The sequence below is a fragment of the Sordaria macrospora genome, chromosome 5 (assembly GCF_033870435.1).
Source record: "Sordaria macrospora chromosome 5, complete sequence".
Classification (NCBI taxonomy): Eukaryota; Fungi; Ascomycota; class Sordariomycetes; order Sordariales; family Sordariaceae; genus Sordaria; species Sordaria macrospora.
Window position 1 is genome coordinate 2,067,671 of NC_089375.1, and position 21,052 is coordinate 2,088,722.

At 51.7% G+C, this 21,052-nt stretch overlaps 8 protein-coding genes across 8 annotated transcripts; all 8 read left to right on the forward strand.

The window, feature by feature from the left end:
• Positions 1 to 495: 495 nt before the first annotated feature.
• On the forward strand, positions 496 to 3,498 carry SMAC4_00047 (uncharacterized protein; the record flags this gene model as incomplete). The annotated part of the gene is made up of 5 exons (XM_003351458.2): positions 496 to 555; positions 721 to 1,859; positions 1,939 to 2,054; positions 2,119 to 2,350; positions 2,408 to 3,498. The coding sequence occupies 5 exons, from the start codon at positions 496 to 498 to the stop codon at positions 3,273 to 3,275; spliced, it is 2,415 nt and encodes an 804-aa protein (XP_003351506.1). The 3' UTR covers positions 3,276 to 3,498.
• Positions 3,499 to 4,352: 854 nt separating this feature from the next.
• SMAC4_00046 (uncharacterized protein) lies at positions 4,353 to 7,240 on the forward strand (the record flags this gene model as incomplete). Its single annotated transcript, XM_003351457.2, has 3 exons — positions 4,353 to 4,573; positions 4,627 to 4,798; positions 4,875 to 7,240. The coding sequence occupies 3 exons, from the start codon at positions 4,353 to 4,355 to the stop codon at positions 6,891 to 6,893; spliced, it is 2,412 nt and encodes an 803-aa protein (XP_003351505.1). The 3' UTR covers positions 6,894 to 7,240.
• A 1,122-nt stretch (positions 7,241 to 8,362) lies between these two features.
• SMAC4_00045 (uncharacterized protein) lies at positions 8,363 to 9,375 on the forward strand (the record flags this gene model as incomplete). Its single annotated transcript, XM_003351456.1, has 2 exons — positions 8,363 to 8,750; positions 8,861 to 9,375. The coding sequence occupies 2 exons, from the start codon at positions 8,363 to 8,365 to the stop codon at positions 9,373 to 9,375; spliced, it is 903 nt and encodes a 300-aa protein (XP_003351504.1).
• A 446-nt stretch (positions 9,376 to 9,821) lies between these two features.
• SMAC4_00044 (uncharacterized protein) lies at positions 9,822 to 11,309 on the forward strand (the record flags this gene model as incomplete). The annotated part of the gene is made up of 1 exon (XM_003351455.3): positions 9,822 to 11,309. One exon carries the CDS (start codon positions 9,822 to 9,824, stop codon positions 10,833 to 10,835), a length of 1,014 nt encoding a protein of 337 aa, XP_003351503.2. The 3' UTR covers positions 10,836 to 11,309.
• Positions 11,310 to 12,675: 1,366 nt separating this feature from the next.
• SMAC4_13820 (uncharacterized protein) lies at positions 12,676 to 13,233 on the forward strand (the record flags this gene model as incomplete). Its single annotated transcript, XM_066091639.1, has 3 exons — positions 12,676 to 12,863; positions 12,956 to 13,101; positions 13,175 to 13,233. 3 exons carry the CDS (start codon positions 12,676 to 12,678, stop codon positions 13,231 to 13,233), a joined length of 393 nt encoding a protein of 130 aa, XP_065947177.1.
• A 683-nt stretch (positions 13,234 to 13,916) lies between these two features.
• SMAC4_00043 (uncharacterized protein) lies at positions 13,917 to 14,893 on the forward strand (the record flags this gene model as incomplete). The annotated part of the gene is made up of 2 exons (XM_003351454.2): positions 13,917 to 14,379; positions 14,445 to 14,893. The coding sequence occupies 2 exons, from the start codon at positions 13,917 to 13,919 to the stop codon at positions 14,501 to 14,503; spliced, it is 522 nt and encodes a 173-aa protein (XP_003351502.1). The 3' UTR covers positions 14,504 to 14,893.
• A 480-nt stretch (positions 14,894 to 15,373) lies between these two features.
• On the forward strand, positions 15,374 to 18,314 carry SMAC4_00042 (uncharacterized protein). The gene is made up of 2 exons (XM_003351453.3): positions 15,374 to 15,978; positions 16,040 to 18,314. Exons 1-2 carry the CDS (start codon positions 15,489 to 15,491, stop codon positions 17,851 to 17,853), a joined length of 2,304 nt encoding a protein of 767 aa, XP_003351501.2. The 5' UTR covers positions 15,374 to 15,488; the 3' UTR covers positions 17,854 to 18,314.
• A 1,128-nt stretch (positions 18,315 to 19,442) lies between these two features.
• SMAC4_00041 (uncharacterized protein) lies at positions 19,443 to 20,402 on the forward strand. Its single transcript, XM_003351452.2, has 2 exons — positions 19,443 to 20,013; positions 20,087 to 20,402. Exons 1-2 carry the CDS (start codon positions 19,622 to 19,624, stop codon positions 20,235 to 20,237), a joined length of 543 nt encoding a protein of 180 aa, XP_003351500.1. The 5' UTR covers positions 19,443 to 19,621; the 3' UTR covers positions 20,238 to 20,402.
• Positions 20,403 to 21,052: the final 650 nt, after the last annotated feature.

Genomic DNA, 21,052 nt, shown 5'->3' on the forward strand with positions numbered 1-21,052 from the left:
GGCTCGCTTCGTCTTTGCGTCTACTAGAGAGCTGCAAGATTGAGGGGCTTTTACATCCTGGATCCCTACAAGACCAGACCCAGACCCTCTCCATGACAAGCTTGGGACGCAATGCCTAGATGGATCCCAGTCCTTGATCGATCGATCGTTCAGATATCGTTTTGCGGGAACCTGGGGTTGTCTAGGTTGTTAGACTTGTCCATGTTCTCCATGTTTCTCAGCTTGCAACGTGCAGGGACCAGCCGGTACTGGGTCGACAGCCTGGGTTCGGTGGCTGCCCGCTATCAATGAGACTGTCCCTCGAATCCGTGATGTTCCAACTTTACTTAGATCGCAAGGCGTCCGCTCTTTCTTTCATCAAGACAGCCGAAGGAACCACGCGAGATCCACTACGCAGCAGGATGCTATCAATAGCTTCATCCGTTTGGTATTGGACACCCGCAGACTTCCAGGTTGCTCCGGGCGACTTGACGACAATCTCCTCGGATCATCACCATGCCAAGACAGCACTTGACACCGAACGCATGCCTGGTATGCCGCAAGAAAAGGACAAAGGTGTGTCCAAGAGATCAGCAATCGAACAGTCTCATTTTATTCTCAGACAACGACGACTTCCTATCCAACGCCCATTGCCGCTCCTTACGATTTTATTATCATGCCCCTAACTCGTTGCCCCAAGTTACGCTCATCCACACACTCGCACTAACACGCATTCCCTAGTGTGATGGCCAGATGCCATGCCGCAGGTGTAGGTCTCGTGGGGAAGAATGCGCATACGAGGACAAGAAATGGCGTACCAAGGACCATCTCAGGTCCGAGATTGAAAGACTTCGAAACGCGCAGCGACAAGGACATGCAGTAATTCGAGCCCTCATCAACGACGAGCAGGACTGGGAATTGTTCTTATCACGGATCCGGAGTGACGAATCACCCGAAGCCATTGCCGACTGGATACGATCAATGAGAAACCTATTTGGGCCGCTCCAGGTGGCGTCATCACAGAGCGTAGGAACTTTTGGCCATCTGGATGGTGCTCCTCCAAGATTGCTGTCACCGTCGCAGCCCACCGCCTCAACACTAGGCTCGGAGTCATCACAACCACACAGGGCTGCTAGCTTTGGTGGCATTGGCAGCTACACTTTTGCCCAGGCCCGGGTTCCATTTGACCAACCCACTCCTCGGAGCAGCTTTTCATCGGACCTCTCCCCTACCACTCAGTTCTCGTTTAGGGACCAAGCAGCTTTACTTCAGGCCCCCCAGCCCTTGTATCCGTTGTCTAGGCGGTTCTCTAGCCCATCGCTTCCATCCCTATCTCTGCGACGTTCTTCGCAACCTCTTGCTCCTGGTATATCCAACGAGCTTCTGCCTCAAACCTGGACCAGTATAACATCAGACGCCCAACTTGTCCAGAGACTGTTATCCAAGTTCTTCTCAGCTCCGTGCTCTTTACTGTGCTTCATCCCGCAATCTTCTTTTATGAAGGCGTTTCGTGATGGCGACCACCGCTACTGTTCCGAGGCCCTGGTTAACGCCATCCTGGGAAAGGCTTGCAAATCTTACGGTGCGAGCTCAAATATCGTGTCCAGAATGACGTTTGGAGATGCCTTCCTAGGAGAAGCAAAGAGGTTGTTAGCAACCGAACCGAACCACGTGAACCTCCCGAGCATCCAGGCTTTGGCCGTTCTTGCCCTTGCTGAGATCTCTCAAGGTAACGATGACGAGGCCTGGGACTTGGCCTGGGCATCCGTGAGGGCCGCGATCCATTTTGGCCGACAAACCCGTGAACAGAGCTTCCGTGTGGATCAAGAACTAGCAACCGGCAGGGCACTGTCTTATTGCGGCGGTTTCTCGTTAATTCAGTAAGTTTACAAACCGCATTGCGTTCCCTCTTCTCACCCATCTGGCTCTCAGCAACCTTCTGACACTCGTCACCAACAGTATGTTACGTCTCCTTACCGGTCGCCTTGACCTGACTACCGGTCCTTTTTTCATGAGGCTTCATCAAGATTCAGGAGAGACGGTCGAGGATGAGCCACAAAGTCGTATTGAACGAGGTACGGCTCATCATAAGAGGACTGATTATACTTGTGTTTTACTAACTGACGATGTTGGTCCTAGGGTTGACGTTGCATGTGCAGTTCCTCGCTGAGCTAGAACACTGCCCGCCGCTTTCTCGATTCGTCTTTGAGGTCACAGCCGCTGTGCATACTTTCTCGTCTTACAATTTCTCTAGTGCCGCAACTGCGGAGGAGCTGGAAGACGCCTATGGAAAATGTCTAGACGCCTACAAACGTTTCAGAGACGTATTTTGCGTTGATATGGATACCACACCGGACTTGTTGTTTGCACAGTTCGTTAAATCCGTCAATGCTCCTTTCTGGTTAAGCCGTATCTGACATTTTCTTAGGATTTGGTATCACTATTGCCTACTTGCTCTTCTACGCCCGTTGGTGAAGAGCATGGCAAGCTTGAGGGCCAGTGGAGCGGCCAAGCCCAAGTTACGGAATGATGCCAAGCCTTCCGATGTTTGCCAACAATCCTCCGAGGCCATCATCTTCCTCACGAGTACTTACCAAACTCGCTTTTCGTTGGGAAACCCACCTGAGCTGCTCCCCCACATGCTCTTTGCCGCTGTTTTCTATCAATTGACACTCACGCTCGATTCGGACCACTTGACCCCAGTTGGAGACGACAGCAACCCGGAGCTTACCGAGTCCCCGGTGCTGATGTCCTCTCAGACTTCTTTTGTGGCCCATAGGAACTCCGACTTGGTTCCGTCGCAGCCCATCCCGTTCACCAGTCACACTTCCCCTTTCCCGCAGCCTCTCTCCCCAGTGTTGAAGTTGGAAGTCGGACAGGTAGCACATCGCCGCGCGTCCAGCATCTCTTTATCATCCACCTTCGATAGCTGTGGCAATCGCCGACCAGGCGCCAGTCTACCATCCAGCACATTAACTTCTCATGATCCTTCGGAGAGAGAGTCTTCCGTGTCAGACACACAGTCTGATTTGCTCCCTCTATTCACCTCGGAGCCAGCTGACCTTGTCACCATCGGCTCACTGCAACTGGCATCCATGCAACATCTCGGTGCCATAGAGGCGACTCGCTTATTGCGTAGCTTAGGAACAGTACAGGATCTAGCCGGATCACATCTTGATTTGGCGACTCTAGCCGAGGCCTTACCATTTCCCATGGACGATTTCAACACATCCACGCTCTATACGGGGCTGGGTCTGCAGAGGACGCCTGTTGAGTTGCAGGTCACTGGGCCGTAAGGGGTCCTGGGAGACCAGTGTTTGTCACGGTACTTGGGGTTAACAACTGTTAAATCTGAACCTCGTTCATCTTTCATCTGTTTATTCGTGGGATTTGGATGGGAATGTATTAACCTACTGTATCTTTGTTTTTTCGTTGGCCGATGCGGCGTCAAATCCAGACGGCAACCATTATATAATATTCACCATTCCTTCACCAACTATGACCGCTTAACACGGTAAAACGATGCATTTCTTCCCGACGGAGAGAATTGCCAGGGGCTATTCTTGGCCTATCACAGTCATTACCAATACTACTCTCAGGACTAAGCGCGACCCTTCAGTGGGTGCTAAGAGCGCCAAACCGTTCAGCCCAGCTCGGCAACCAGGGCCGAGACATGGCATAGCGGTTGAAAATGGCGGTGTTTTGTCACATTGGTTGGCCCTAAAGATGAAGGGACGGTGGAATTCACTGAACTTGGGATACACGTCTCCTCTTTGGGCACGATGATCGACTTGAAACCGTCAGCATTTGGTCGAGCTCCATTGAACCCTAATTGACTACCTACTACGCCGCATCTTGTGAGGCGATGCACCGCTGAAATCTCCGACGGCAGTTTCTCCTGGCGGTTCCTAGCGCGATCGTTGAACGCCGCCCCTAGCCAGCATTTTCTGTACAAACGCATTGGGGCCAGTTAGAAATTCACTGCGAGAGCAAGGGTCTTGAACCTGCCTGCCTGTGGTTTGGAGAGACAGGGGAGGGTGTAAGCACTTGCGAACACTGAGCCCCTAAGGCTTCGCCGCATAGGGAGAGACCGTTGGTTGCCAAGCACCTTACAATGTCCACAATTTAGGTGAGCTGGCAGGTGCACATCCTAAGAATAACATCAGATTTACTGGGAACGGTGAATATGGCAACGGCGATCAGGGAGAAGGACGTAAGGGTGAAGAAAGAAATAATGGCTGGAGGAGCCAGCCCTACGGCCTTGTGATGATATATAAGACTGGTCTACCGGGCGTTGTGATGTTTCCCTGAGCATTGTCAACGACCTTGGTTAGTCAGTATCATTATCACTCCAGCACCTCGGAAGCATCATTATGTTCCTCACGACACCTAGCCTCTGGGCTCTCGCTCTTTCCTCGACGGTACTGGCTGCCCCAACAGCCCGAGGTACCAAAGCCACCGGCTGCGCCGCTGTCCGTAAAGCCTACAACCTGGCAAAAAAGGACGGTGTACCAACGGTCAAGCCTTCTGTGGCACTTGCTTGCCTCGAATCGGTACCCATTGATGTCGAGAAAGACGTTGCCCTCATCGATTAGTGAGGTCAAAGTCCACACATTATTATTCTTGCTATTACTAACCAAGCTTCAGTCTGCTTCCGTATGCCCAGTTCCAGAGTACTCTTGGATATCTCAAGGCTCCACCAAAGGAGTACCTGCTACCAGGAGTTGACGTTATCGGAGGCCTGATTCAAATCCGGGAGAAGCTACGAGACGGTGGCTACTCCAACCAGTTCGACTTCACGAAAGATCTCAGCAGAGTTGTGAGTCTTGCCTCCGTTGAGAGCACCAGAACAACATTTCGCTATGACGGTGGCTAACATGACCTCTTCTAAACAGTATCAAGCAGCCCATGATGGCCATTTTGGCTATTCACCAGCCCTTCTCAGTGTATTCGCCCTTAGGAGGACGTTCCAGCTTGTCTCTATTTCGGAAGATGGTACAACCTTGCCAAAAGTCTACATCGACGACGACATACTGTTCCAGTCCAACTCCTCCACGATCTCCCCCGTGGAGTCTATTGATGACATTCCGATCGACAACTTGCTTACCCAGGAGGCGCATATGCAAGGCCTTCAAGATCCAGATGCACAATACAACGCGATCTTTTTTTCTCCTGCCATTCAGACTAAGTATCAAGATCACTTCGTGGCCGGCAGTTATGTTCTCGATTTTCCCGACTCACACAATGTCCGATTCTCCAATGGGTCTTCCAAAGAAATTCCGAACATGGCCCTGATTATGACGGATTTTTCCAACATCGATTCCGGAGAGAAGCTTCATGAACAGGTTGAGGTGCCAAAAACCAACGCAACTCTACCTATGGAAAAGAGAGCCGATGTCTCTGAGATACTCACGATTGAGCCCCTTCGCCGTTATCCATCCAATCCGGTGGCAATTCACAAATATCGCTATATCTCTGGGTACCTCCTCGAAGATGATAAGGACACGTGTGTTCTGGCTGCGTTCACATTCCAACCTGCCGAAAACAAACTTCCGGGGTATAGCATGACTGAAGATCTCACCGAGGCACGTCGTATCATCCACGAGACGTTATCGTCTTGCAAAGCCGACGGGCGTACGCGCCTGATCGTGGACATGAGCGCCAATGATGGTGGCTATATTGACCTCGGCTATGAGCTCTACCGCAACCTATTTCCCAAAGCCAAGATGTGGACAGGAAGTCGTATTCGAGCGCACCCGGCGGCTGATCTTCTGGGCAGTCTTCTCTACGACACAGCAGCCCAGGAAATAGCAACTGCTGGCTTGCTTCAACTGGATCCCACTACTGGCGCACCATACAAAACTTGGGGAGACCTGTACGGTCCCGTCAGCGTGACTGGCGACGAGATGGAATCGAACATGCTAGCTGCAAATAAGAGTGGTCCGGTAGACGGAAAAGAGTTCTACGTAACCGGTTTCGCCCCCAACGAAGTCCTGCCCGAGCAGCCCTTCAAGACCGAAAACATTGTCGTCCTCACCAACGGCATTTGTATCAGCACATGCACCATCTTCACCGGGCTGATGCAACGCGAGCAAGGAGTCCGTACCATTGCCGTCGGCGGCAGACCTCTTCATACACCCATGCAAGCCGTGGGAGGCAGCAAAGGTTCGCAAGTGGCCATGCCCGCTAACATTCGGCAGTGGTTCGGCTACATCCTTAACGCCGACAGAGGCAACGTGACCATCAAGTCCAAGGAGCTCGCCGCTTTGCTCCCATCGCCCGACCTGCCTCCCCTTGAGCCCATCACGCTCGCCGGCTCCGGCGTCAACTACCGCAACGCTTACGCCGACGGCGCGGACTCTACCGAGGACAAAGAAGATGACTACCCGACGCAGTTCCTCTACGAAGCCGCCAACTGCCGCCTCTTCTACAAGGCCGAGCACATGCGATCTATGGCGCCCCTATGGCGCGACGTAGCCGCCGCCGCCTGGAAGAACGCCTCTTGCGTGCCTGAGTCGACGGTCAAGAGAGACGGCGACAAGTGGATTATCTCCGACGAGGTGCCGCAGTTCACGGGCCGGGTGCGGTCGAGGGTCTACATCTACGACGGCCCCGGGTCGTTGACCAGTGGTGTTTGGCAGGCGTATGGAAAGGTTAACACGACGGGTTTGGGAGACAATTACACGCTTAGCGAGGATGACTACGTGGTGCCAGAGGGGTTTAAGGAGATGTGGGCTGAACTTGCGGATGAAGAGAATAAAAAGACGAATACGGAGAAGGAGCAGGAAAACAAGGAGGAGGAGGAGAAGAAGGAGCAGGAGAAGAGTGCTGCGGTGGGGAGACTGGGGCCGGGGACGGTGCAGGTGCTGACAACGAGTGTGTTGGTTGTTGTTGGGATGTTGGCGATGATCTGATGTGAAAGTGATGACGGAACTGGGACGATTGGATTGGATTGGATGGATCGGGATGGGTAATGAATAAGGTAAGGCCTAATGGCATGGGCCTGCTCTGGGTCCTCTGGTTGGATTAAGATCAAGGAGTTGGGTTCATGCAGGGCATGCATGGTCGCTAACTTTGTGGGTCCAGAACGGGGAAGACGGCATTTGGGGCTCAGGACTCGGGTACCTCATCCACTCTCCCCGATCGGAGAACCTACAGATCAACATATGCGTGGCGTTTCGGCTGGGTGCTTGTTTTTTTTTCCTCCGGAGAATCGTTAGATGTTAGCTTTTAGTGTAAACAGTGATTCTTTTTTTCCCCGCTCAGATATCATTTTTTGACGAGTCTAGAGCTAGTGATTTGCTGACGATGCAGTCAGTGGTTTGTGTAGTAGTGGCGTGATGTGATGGAAACGGAAACGAAGTCGTGCAGTTTGACCTGTCATTAATACCTCTCCGGTTCCCCATTTCCCCGGCTCCTGGAATTTGTGATATGTTACTGATCTCCTTATGTACACAATGACTTGGACGATTACGCAATACCATAGCAGACCACTTACGATCTTTAGACTGATACACCTCATCGCCGATCTTGCATTGGCCGTAGGTACACGAGCGTCATCGGCACCAGTTCTTGTCACAGATACTTGCTCGAAAACAAAAGTAGCAAGTCGAGGGGAAAAAGGAAAGAAAGAAAAGACATTCGTAGACATCATTCCCGATCAATCAACTCATACCACACAACCAAAGTACTACGAACCAAAAAGCTCAGTCGTCCAGTGAGACTGGTTGGATAAAACGAGCCACCCACAATGCTCCCATCCAGTTGCGAACTTGCGAAAACTACATTTACCACGCGTGGGATACCGCGTACCCGGCAATGTTTTCATCAACGGCCCGGACCTGGAGGCTGGAATTACTGCGCCATAAGACTACAGGGCGGGATTCTTTGTGGTAGTAGAGGGGCTAGGAAAGGGACCATAGAGGGGGTGACTGGCCGGGGCGGGATCTCGGACCCTGGGCTCTCGGGGTGGGAGTTAAATGTAGGCTGGGATGTATAGGATCGCGAGTTTACTTGGGTACTGTTTACTTGCATCACTATAGTTCTTGTGTTGTGGAAGAAGAATCAAAGTTCCACAGTAGTAGTGTACCATAGCTGACCAGTGAAAGTGGGTCGAGCTTAAACTGTACAAGAAATGCCGTAATTTCCATGTCCGGATGCATCTAAAGTGTATGGGCAGTCGTTGCACGCCCGACAAAAAAACACAATCATCTCCAACACTTGACGCGACGACGACGATGACAACACGCTTCCCTCCTTGACATCTTCCGGAGACACAAGGGTAATTAATTCAGCAACCAATTCGCCGCTCCTTGAATACACCATCTTTTTTTCAACACCATCACCATTGAATCCAGCCATTCAACAACCACGTCGATTCGGTATGGCACCCTCCACCGCAGCACCAGCACCAGCACCAGCGCCGGCAAGGGCGACGAGAGATTCGTCTATCATAGAAGAGGAATTACACCCCAGCGGGGATCCAGATCTTTTGAGCTCACCAGATGATACCGACTCGTTTGTTGAACTGGGCGGCTTCCACCAGCCTGGATCAATCGGCGCCAGGATGAAAGGCCCTTACAGCCCTGAATCAGGCGAGTATGATTCCGAGATGGAGTTTCTAGATTCCCATTTGCTACCGTCCGTCCAAACTTCCTTCGCTGTGCCTACGCCTGCAGCACCTGCGCCGGCACCTGCTCCGCAACACCCCGGGACTTCGAGACAACCTGCCGCGGGGGCACCACGACCACGTGGGAGACAGCCGGACGCTGGTAACGCTTCTTCTTTGGCCTCGGCTTCCGCGCCGGCACCGGCAGCAGCGCCATCAAGAAAACGCAAAGCCCCAACCGGTCCTCCCCCACCTTCCCGGCCTGTACCCCAGCCCAGGTCCGCCTCGTAGTCAAAGGCGAAGAGTTCGACCGTATGATTGGCTTCACCGGCCGCAAACCCTACATCCTATCCAAGCTCCGCCCGCACGACCCTTATGGCCTCGAACCTACGTTCGACCTACTAGGTAGGCGCCCCTCCGCTCGAAACGGGCACGACGCCGTTAAGAAGCATTTCGACGTGGCGCACGTGAAGTGGGAGATCTCGGTCTCTAAAATGGCCAGCGAAGTGGAAAATATGGTCAAGTACGGGATCATGTTGCGCGACGAAGCGCATGCTTCCCATAAATGGGTTGGGCAGACGGGGACGCAGACGTGGGGCGAGGATGGCAGCATGAAGAACTATGGTGCGTTTATGGCGTCGCTGAAGAAGGTGAAGGAGATGGCGAGGAAGGCGGAGGAGTTGGTGAAAGCTGTGGAGGGCGATGCGAAGAGGTGGAGCATGGGGTCTGCGAAGAAGAGGAGGGATTGGGATGAGGTGGAGATTAGTGTCACGGAGGAGAGTGAGTGAGGGAAGCTACGAGCGTGAGTGATGGACGATCAAATTGAGGTTTCGGCAAGGTCGCCGTGTTCGGTCTTGTGAAGAGAAAAAGGCGAAAAAGAAGGACCGGAAGCCACGATGGCGAGGTCTGCACCTTCATTGCTCCATGATCCTGCAGCCCTCCACCATTTTCAGGTCTTCAGCACCCAAATCCAGCTGGCATCGCCATTCAAGCCATACTTGCTTGATTTGCATGACAAGGTGCATTCGCCCCGCAGAGTCGGAAGAGGATAAAGCAGGCTTAAGAAGGAAATCCTGGCCTTCTCCCTCTTCCTCCTCTTTCTCGTTCTTCTTACTTCACCACCACCGGGTCAACCTGCTACATCCTGGCTTCCGTTTCACCCTATCCGATCCAAGTCAGATATCCCAGCAGCATCCTTTTCAATCCAGAACCATCAGTTGTGGTAATAACAACAATGTCGCGAGAATCCGAAGTGGCCAGTCGTAAACGCAAGGCGGCCCCCGCTTCCTCGACATCGCCTCCAGTGAAGAAGCCCAAAAAGATCACCGGTCCTCCGCCTCGTTCCCAGCCTTTCATACGCCGCCACGAGTTATCCAAGAACCCGCCCATGTCTATGTACTGGGGTGCGGCCAACCAGTATCATCTAAAGCCGTTGTTTGAGAGCAACGGCGATGTTTTCAAGAAGCTTCCTAAGCTCGCCAAAAAGCACCCCTATTTTCCGGATCTTATAACCGATAGGCTGCACGCTGATAGGCAGAAGCCTGTGGACGGATTCGACACCACCAAGAAGCATTTCGACGCTGCCCACGCAAAGGTTGAGCGGGCCGTGGAGATCACGGAAGAGCAAGCAACCCGGATGGCACACGTGGGAAGAATGCCGGTCGAAGAGGCGCAGGCTTGCCACAAATGGGTGGGCCAGGTCGGAACAATGACTGACATCGGCTATCACGGAAGGATGAAGAATTACGATGCGTTTCAGGATGCTTTGAAGAAGGTCAGTGACCTGGCCAAGAAGGCGGAGAAGACCGTTGAGGAGGTGAAGGAGCACGCGAAGAAATGGACGATGGAGTTTATCGCCCAGAGGAAGGCCTGGGACGAAGAAGAGGTGGAATACGAAGACGCTGAAGAGGAGGTTTTTGAGGACGAGGGTGAAAGCTTTGCAGACAAGATGGAAGAGATGAGAGCTCGGGTAATGATTGATCGGGGCTTCTCATGTCGTTGCTGTCAACTGTCCAACGGCGTCTTCTTCCCATCCAGTTTTCAAAGGCCGCGTTTTATTTCAGGGTCGTTTGTGCAATCACAGGTGGTGAACCATCCGCACACTACAGCTATGTCGTTACTCATCATCCACATGTCTCTTGTAATTGCCTGTAGGGTAGCCCTATTAAAAGTACTCGTTCTCAGGCCCCGTATTCTTCCCAATCTCCCAGCACGAGGTACCCTCCAGCTATATCTTCCACACATCTAGCACACCACCACCATTCCCGCCACGTAGTATCAAAGATGCAGTCTAGACTCCTCCTCCTCGCATTGGTCATTCTCGCCATTTCATCAACTGTGCTTGGGTACCTCTATACAGACGACAGCAACTTCCACCAGGGCTGCGCGAACTACACTACCATATTCAACAACCACCTGGTCCTCTCCGCCGAATGCAAGCTCGGCTCTAAGCAACCTACAGACCCGTATGGTTTATCCCCGGACCACCCTGGATGGCGAAGCACAAGTCTCGACCTGAACAAGTGTATCTGGTATGATCCGTCGGAAACTTCTTCACTGCAATGGATTGCACCTATTTGTGAGATGCAGATCGTGGATACGCCGGTGGATTTGAGGAATGCTACGGGGAGGTCAGTTTTTTTTCCCTTTTTACGTCCCGTTTTTAACAAATTGAGAGATTTCAGACAAAGACGACTATCTCTACTAACACGCTTGACTTATTCCCCCTGTGTACCTGGTAGACAACCAGCTGCTCTTCTTGAAAACGTCTGCCACGGCTGTCATATGGTAGATTCCAAGCCGAGACCGGGACATCCCGGGGACTCCTATGATTCCGTACCCGGCGAGCGCTTGCTGAGTTACATTTGCACAAGCTATTATGATGTGACGAGGAATCTTTCCATTAATCTCGGTAAGCGACTTACAGTTTTTTTAGTCTTTTTTTTCCCCTGTTTTCCAACTTGGAACATATCATGAGCGGACTGGAATGTCTGAAGTAGAAAATCCTGACCTTACCTCTAACTCCACCTTACAACAGCGCAGCATATCTACAACGACAATGGTCGTCTGGGTTGTTTTGGACGGCAGAGGTGATTGAACCTTGGTCGGGGAAAAGCAATAGGGCTAGTGCTATTCTACGGGAACAAGAGGGGAAACAAGCGGGCGGTTTGTGCAACGGTGGGACTAAAGGGAAGGAAATTGGTAAATTAGAAATCATGCGAAGAGTGCGATTCATTGCACAAAATGCCCTTGTAGGAACTGACCACCCCTACTTCCGAGGGAGGACATCGAAAGAAGCTCATCAGATATCCGAGAGTTTGATGTCAGATATGGCTCTGCACAGGGCGTCATCTTTTTCGCGCCTTCACTCGCAATGAATTTGACCAAAAGATTCCATGTTTGCTGGAATCAGGCACTTACCAGGGGGAGAATCTGGCCATTTTGTGGTTCGTTGGTTTAAGGAAGGGATGATAAGGGGCAGAGCAGGCGTATACGGGCAGACATTTGTGACTGGGAGGAACTGTGCAAAAGCAAGAACTCCGCAATCGGAAACTATCTCAGCCGAAAATTGAAGGAACGACTCACGTCCACTTTATTTTCTACAAAAGAGTTGTTGCTTCTGATGGGGAGTCGACGCTCGTAAGCATGTCTTTTTCCTGCTTTAATGTATCATAGTGCTGTTTAAACTGCATCTCATTTACTCATGAAGCCTGTTTCCTACTACATCACACAACTATTGTTTCAGGATCGTTTTTGTCGACTTCAGGCCATGGCACGTCTGTTTGCTGCAATGAGGGTGTTGCAAGTTACTTTACGTCACTTACTACCTAGGCTTTTCTATCAAGGAGTTCCACGACGAAGTATTTAGAGGTTGCATCAGCCCGAGTCCTCCCTTAAACACTCTCCCGGTCATCACTGACGGCACTTCACCCAACACGCCTGACATACCCACCATGATGCACCTTTTCCACCTTCTCGTATTAGTTTTCATCACCAACGTTGCAGCTTCAAGATGCCCGGGCTTTCAGACGGACGTGGGAAACTTCCACCGAACCTGCAATACCGAATCTTTTGCGTACAGATCGGGCATGGGCATAACCGCTGAATGCCAGCGGGCCGATGTGAAGACCAACATTTCTTCGATATTGGGCTTGTCAAAGTGCCTCGGCTACAACACCAAGGAAAACAAGTTGGAGTGGAAGATACCCCCCGCGTGCAACGCGACCCTGACGGACGAGCAGGGCTGGAATAATGCCTCTAGGGGGCAGGGGAATTTGTAAGTCTTTTTACCGTCCTGAAGTCTATGAGACACTCTAAGGTTCATATGCAATGATGACTGACGACAAGTTTTGTGTGTGTGTGTGTTAGGGGCGAACTTCTCGACCATTGCCTGACCATGGGTGAAAGGTGCGCGCCATGGTCGTACAACAGTACGTCTTTCAAACGATTCTTCCGTTGCAAACGTGGAGATGAGAAGCCTTCTGACTGGTCTGTGCTTGCGAGTATCAATCTGGGTAAGACTATCCTACATTTCTCCCATCAATACAAAAATCCTGATGGTAAATTAATGATGAGTTGGCGTTACAGCTGAGCATATATACAATAATGATGGCCGGCTGGGTTGCTTTGGAGCGTTTGGGCAGTAGATGACCTGTCTCGCTTGCTACATCAGTTGCACAGTCAACGGGATAGATTGAAATATCATTAGTGCGGTAGTGAGCAATCTCAAGGGGAAAATGCAGAGAGGTAGGGAATCTTTGCCTAAGCACATAGATAAAAGTTGTGAAATATTTCCAAAATGCCTTCAAGCGATCCTGAACTACTTCATCATAAGCTCGGACTTGCCACCTGACTTCCATTCGTAACAATGGAAGACCAATTGCATTTGCAACAAAACATGGCAAGGAGCTCTACCTTTGGACCTGGAAGCAAAGACAGAGTAGGCTTGAAAGAGAGGACTAACTTCGTGACACATCCAGGCAAATGCGTGGAGCATTTGGGCCAACTAGCGTGACGGTGACTAAGGCGCCTCAAGGTCAACGCTGTCGTTGACCTGTTAAACTTTCCATCCACAATCCTTCACGTACCGATGTATCGTGATATGCCAAAGCAACCGGCTCGACTCACCATCGTGACACACCCACCCGGTGCAGCCATGGGTCACGTACTACTAGCATTTGGCCTCACAGCTATAATCTTTCCTGCTTCGCCATCCTCAGCCAAGCCTTGAATTTCCTTGTACATTCTTTCCTTGACTCCCATAAGTCGGTTTTCACAAAATAGCAACGGCCCCAAACACAGACTTGCACCAATAGTACCACGCACCAAAATGCATCTCCCACTGCCTTCACCCACCTTAGCCCTCATCCTCGCCACCCTCATCCCCACCATCTCCGCCGCCGACATCGCCAACACGAACCCCAACCAAAAACCCATGATCGACAGCTTCCGCAAATCCTGCGTCAACTGGCAAGTCGACCCCAAAGCCTGCGCCCTCACTGGCTTCTGCAAGCTCACTGACGACTCCAAGGAGGCATCCCACCCAAAACTGCACGGGTGGCACGAGACGAGCTTGGATCTGAACCAGTGTATCTGGTTCGATGCCAAGGAGAGCAGGCTGAAGTGGTTTGAGGAGAAGGATGGGCAGGTGGAGGACTTGTCCGGCACGGCCAACTTTTGCCGCGACTTTTGCGATTGTTGGCTTCAAGGAGGAGGTGTGTCCGGAGATATGCTGGCTTGTATTTGTGACTCCGGGGAGCATAGGAGGGATACGTGGGCTTCGGTGAATTTGAGTAAGTCCCCTTTTTCAGTGGTTTCGGTTCACATGAGATCGATGGACAGAGCTGACGTTGTGCAGCGGAACGGATTGCTAACGGAGGAGGGCATTTTGAGTGTTTTGGAAGGAAGGGAAACTGAATGCAGGCTTCGGAAATACTTAAGATCTCGGAAGCCCTTATGGACACTCTCTTGGCAAGATAGCAGCAGGAGGAAGAGGGGGATGAGGAGCGAACTCGGGGCCGATGCACTTAACATTTGAAGGTGTGAGAAAGCTCGCGTTTCGGAATTTGTGGTTTTTTAATTGATGGAAATGCAGGTGTGCTGCTGGAAGATGGGTGCTCAGGTTTAAACGCTGGCATGTTAAGATATCTGATGTCTTAGGATTGGGATTGGGATTTGGATGACAGCCCGGAAGTGACGGGCGCTAACAACTACAGCGCTGTAACTTACAGTCGTTCAGTGCACACTAACGAACCAACTGCCTGCACGGCACAGTGCCGACTTATGCATAGCTCTTTAGTTGGAATCATTCGGGTAAAAACGTAAACGAATAAGAAAAAACCGAGAAGAACATTAACCAACACAAAGACGACAATACCAGCTGTTTTAACCTGCTCTTTGGACAGATTTACTCACTCTAGTGGTTTTGAATTGCAGAGTGACCAAGGCGGCTTTATGCAGAATGTGAGATAGAGATGACCTGTTAGATCTCTGTTAGCGCACGGGAACCTCCGCGGTTCCACGGCCCACCTTTTGTGACGTTTCGCAACCATGACATCTTGGCAGCTTACCCGACCACACAATCCACCCACCACTCCAATTCATCATCACCTTCTTGGATGACCTTTCTATGCGACGCTGACAGGCGCTCAGTGGCGCTACTTGGCAAAATGTGTGTCAGCCTGGGTACTATACCCTATACGTCCGCCCATGGCGACGAACAGCCACACAATGGATGACCATGTGTTGTCTCAGATCAGCATTCAGCCCGCGCGGGGTTGGTCTAGGCGAGCACACGACAACGACAACGACAACCCGTCCGCGACGACGAACCTCTTCTTCGTTTCCCGAAGCGATATCGATAGCGACCTGCCGTAGCAACCTGCCGTAGCGACCCTCCAAAATGACTTCGAACGGCGTGGTCCCTCACGTCTTATGCGGTCGTTGCTCCCGCATCATCCACTCCGACTGGGTACAAGAACGACTAGGACGGGTCAAACCATGGACGGGCAACAGCAATTGGGCATTGGACGGGGATTCGGGACAGGAAGAGAGACTGCGCTTCTTTCATAGCGAAAGCTTGGAGAAGTTGGATGCATCCGCCGCCGCGGGGTGCCATCTCTGCACTCTCGTCAGCAAAAAGGACCAATACTTCGAATGGTCTAAAGACGAGGAGTATACCGGTCTTGTCCAGGTTGTGGCTTGTGCTGGGCCTTACTCGGTTTGGCTGGAGACAAGCCGGATCCAAGAGCTAGAAATTGACGAGGACATGGCGAATGACTTGGCCGGAGTGGACGAGTGGCTGGAAGAGCGCTACAACGAGAGTTATGACTTTTCTGGCGCATGGATCATGGATGACTTTGTCACTGTCCAGCTGCGGAAGGTCCGAAGTGGTGAGTTGTTTAGCCTGTCTTGACGAGATATTGAAAGCTGCATCTAACATTGTACCTCCAGGAACTTACTCCCCAGCTGGTCCGGATTCTCATACCCCTCTGTCTCCGTCCTCGGACGCCCCCGAAATCCTCAAGTCCATGCAATACTGGCTGAAAGACTGTGTCGCCAACCACCCCGAGTGCAACCGGTATTCCTCCACGCAGAAAGACCCCACTGCGATATGGCTGCCTACGCGGCTCATCGACGTGGGAGAAGTACCCGGCAACCTGGCTCCGCGACTGGTGATATCTGCTGCCGAAGGCCTTGCCCAAAAGAAGGCACACTACCTCACGCTCAGTCACTCCTGGTCCATCTCCACGAAAGCGCACAACTTGAAGCTGGAGACAGAGAACATGGCCCAGTTGCAAGATAGCATACCGCTTGATGACAGGTTGTCCAAGACGTTCCGAGATGCTATGAAGATAACCCAGCAACTCGGATGTCGGTACATATGGATTGATTCCCTGTGCATCATCCAAGCTGGTTCAAAGGCGAAGGAAGACTGGCAAAGAGAGGGCCTTACCATGAGTGACGTCTATGGCTATTCCCGCTGTAACATCACTGCTCTAGGAACCGGTGGCAACGATGGATGTTACACCCCCAGGAACCCATTGCAGACGAGTCCATGCCGGATCAAAGTTTGTGACGACAAGTCCACTGTATACGCTGTCAACTCGCTGCTCGAAAACACGTTCACGGAAAATGTGGAACAGTCGCCTCTGTTCAAGCGAGGCTGGGTCTTCCAGGAAAGCGTACTCTCTTCACGAGCCGTATACTTTGGAGCTCCCCAGCTCTTCTGGGAATGTCGCCATCAAGCTTTTGCCGAGTCGTGGCCGTTCAAGACTGATACGCCCAAGGTTCAACAGCGCCTCACCGAGCCTACCTTGCGGGCCACTGGGGACACACCCTTTTCTTCCAAGACCGTTTTCGAGGCGCTCTGTAACGCCGAAGAACAGCAGGCGAAACAAGGAGCAAACGAGGACAGGGCAAGACACCTGATTGAGCACACGTTTCCCTCTTTCCTCGCTTGGGAAAAGATCGCAAAGACCTTCATTGGCACATCCCTAACCTTCACCTCCGATCGCCTTTTCGCCATGGCCGGCATCGCCCGCGCCATCGAACACTTCCGCTCCTTCACCTACGTCACCGGAACATGGCGCGAGCTCTACCCGCTCGACCTCCTCTGGCGCTTTACCCGTGAGCTAGGCGAGAGAAACAACGTTATCTCTGGTTCTAACGCCCCTTCGTGGTCATGGGCTGCCAAGGAACTCAACGTGAAGGAGTCGCTCAAGAACATTGCAGAAAGCGAAAAGAACACTCAACGGCCCGACCATTGGGATGGGAACAAGCGGTTTTTGGTCGAGTCTGTCACCAGCGTCGCCTACCTTTCCGACCTGGTCGAGTTTCCCAACCCCCCGTTTGAGTCGAAATACAGGCCTGATAACGAGGGTGAGATCGCGATTGTCTTGAAGGGTCGCGTGCGGAAGGGCCTGGTTAAGACAGAACTTGATGTTCAGAACTACCCGGAAGATCGATTGTACGTCGAAGGGAAGGACGCAAAATCGCCTGTCATTGTCCATATGGACGATGACACGCCGACGGATGGACTAGAGGTGGTTCTCTTCTTGTTGATGGAGTGGGAAGGGTTGGTCAGTAACTACTGGAAACGACAATTCCAGGCTGGATTGATTTTGGTGCCGGCCAAAGATGACGGTCTTAAAGGAGGGCAAACGGTCTACCGGCGTGTCGGTGCGTTCAGGACGGGTGAGTTGTCAGACTGTCCTGTTGATGCATTCGACGGGAGTGAAGTGGAGGAGCTGTTGCGTATTTGTTGAGGTCAACTTCAATCCAACGGGGAAGCAGATCCCGTTCTTGTCGGCCTTCCAGCCAATGCCCCTATTCACACCGTTTACTTTGCCCTCGCCCAGGCCTTGGCTTATCCACCAAAGCGGAACTGAGGCCGCCATCGTATGCTCCCGATCTCGTATAGACCCTAGCAGAACAAACCTCCACAGCGCGATGCCGATCAACGTCAGCTTCCATCTGTGGTAGTTTCCAGACGTTTTTCATGTCAGTGTCACCTGACCTTCGTCCACTGCACCAAAATGTGGTTGCTTACTGAGCTACAAGTCAGCGAGCCGATAGACCGATCCTTCTCAGCTCATCTCAGTTCGTATCGCAACCGGTCCTTAGTAAGGACGTCCTCGTTTTAGAAAAATACATCATTGTTACAACAACGTTCCCTTTTATGTCGTTCAAGTTCCCCTCTTCACACCGCTTAGGGTTTTTGTCTTGATTGGCGAGTCCCAAATTCCCCAGTGTCGCCTCAACTCAGCCTCTCCAGGGCCCAGCGGAACCGATGGCCCGATGCACTCGTACAAGTGTTACCGAGAAGATGAATTGGAGTTCGCTGATTCGTGGAAGGGATCATATTCCCGAAGTCTTGTTCGAGTTTTGGGCGACACTGCATCCTGCGATCGCGCACCGCCCTTGCAGTCACTGCTGAGCCGCTATCGCTACCGGTGCCGCTGCAATGTTACCTTCGCCGACCGCCCACGTTTTGGGCGATGGCGATCTCGTGGCATGGTGCTTGTGTAGCGTTGTGTTGTGCCACAACGGAACGAATCAAAGTTCTGGCCTCTTTTCACCTCCCAAATTCAACTCCTCCCTCAAAATCCTTTTGGCTTTTTGGTGGATGACCTCATCGGCATGCCCAACCATTAACACGAAGTTATAAGCGCCCAAGGTGGACTTATACGGAGCCAGTGTCTCCATATCTCCTTTGACCCTTCTCCGCCCTCGTCTTGGCCAATGCCAAATAAAGCCACCTGCCCTGCTACCCTGAGGTTTCGTGAAGCTCGTACATTTCCCTGCCAGGGCATTTAGGGGACCAAAATTCAAGGCAATCACTTGTAGCTACGGTGCATTTAGCCTAGCCTGTGCTGTAAGTCTCGCGTTGGGAAGGGGAAATACGAGAAAGAAGTGTTGCATGCATCTTCTTGGCGCTCGTCAGGCATGCTGGGGGGCAAAAAGAAAGTCCCATTTGTTCCGATTTCCGTCAGTTCGCTTCCCAGCTGCAGCTGCAAGTAGTAACTCGACTCTTCTCCATGCTTCTTTTCTTTGATCGTCAGTTTTTGAAATCCGAATAGCCGCCAAGCGGTCGGTCCCCCATAAGCCGGTGGATACCGAACTTCACTGTCTTGTTCGGATCACCAAACACAGCCAGCCACGACAATACGAGCTGGACGGTGGCGGTGACTTTTGGTGATGCGACGGTCAACTGGCGGGCAAGCGAGCGACAGGAACGGCAACGTAACAACCTGAACCAGCAGTTACGGTAACAGCGGCATCGTGGGAGGATCCGGTCTTGTGGATACGGGGATGATCATCAGCAGTGGGTCGGCTTAGACTCCAGTCTGTCATCCGACATCCGTCCATATCCGTTACCAAGATCTTAAAGTATAAGATCGCGAGATCCCTTTCTGTCTATAACCTTCATCTCACCCAGTATTTCCATCAACAATTCAACACTCGAACCTAAACCTTAATTCCTAATCACCACCAACCAACCAACCAACCCAAACCCTCACCCAATCCATCAAAATGGTCAACTTCACCCGCGCCGCTGCCGCCCTGGCCCTCGCCGCCACCGTCTCTGCTGCCCCCGCTAGCACCACCGTCAGGGCCACCGAGACCACCTCGGAAATCACCTGGACCGTCTCCGACTTTGACTTCCACGCCGACTACATCTTCACCACCCCCGCTCACCAGAACAGCTGGGGCTACGTCAACTTCGCCTTGTCCTCCGACAAGACCGACCTTGTCTATTCTTGCTCCACCGCCTCCAACCGCCTTTCCGATTTCTTCTACGGCGAGACCGACTACCAGTGCACCGCCCCCGAGGGTGCTGCCGAGGGAAGCGCTGCCAGCTTCAGGTATAACAGGACTGATGGCACTTTGGCCTTGAAGGAGACTGTTGTTTCTGGTGATGAGACGTGAGTTTACCCAATCCACTCACTAACCTGACAGTGAAAAGGAGCAAACAGATACTGACAGAAGAAAAAATAGCTACACCGCCTCCGGCTCGACCACCATCCAGACTACCTGCACCGACGAGACCACGGGCCCCAGCCCCAACTGGGAGATTGGCCAGATCTACATCTGGAGGAAGATTGATTGCGAGGAGGTCAATGCTACCGTTGCTGGTACCGTCGCTTAAGCGAGTTGACTATTTCCAAGTCCAATCGCCGATTGAGATCGACTCATGGGGTGAGTGGAAGGATGTCGACATGGAATGTCATGGAGTAGAATGAATCTATGATTCGAGTTAGAGTTACCTAGATCTGCCTTGGAAACGAAAAATTTAGCAAGCGACTTTTGATGCAATCTTACTGGATCTGAATGTGTATTATCTGATGATCTTATCTCCTAACCTTATCTGATCGTTTTGATATATCTCATCCTTGACCTATCCGTAATCGGATCTTATCTGATCACTTCAGCCCTACCCACGATGTTACTTACATTCCTTGACTGGCCAACCAAAAATCATCCATGTACCTCAGGACTGCTGCAAGCTCCAAGGAATCTTATCAGTGCGATCACCTTGTCCCTCTGCACTTGTCACAGGAGGTTAGAAGGATGGCAATAGAACCTAAGATCTCGATAGTGAATGTCACGCACGTACCTAGATGATAAGGTGATGGGTAAAAATATAATATAACGTTATTTAACTAAAAAAAAAAAAAAAAAAAAAAAAAAAAAGGTTCTATGGGAGCGAGAAGATAAATATTATGGACAGGTGAAGAGATGTATATTGAATGCAACACAATCTGGGTGGGTAAATGAGAATGGATGACCAAAGGTGCATGTGTGTGGTCTGTCTGGGCCATAGTTATCTGACACCCACCCTCATGACAGTGACTTTGATTCTCCCTTCCCAGTTATAATCCTTTGCTAAAGAGAAAACAATCACATACGACCATACCCACTGGAAAACTCGGGATCCCGTCCGCTCTCCCATAGATAAGCCAG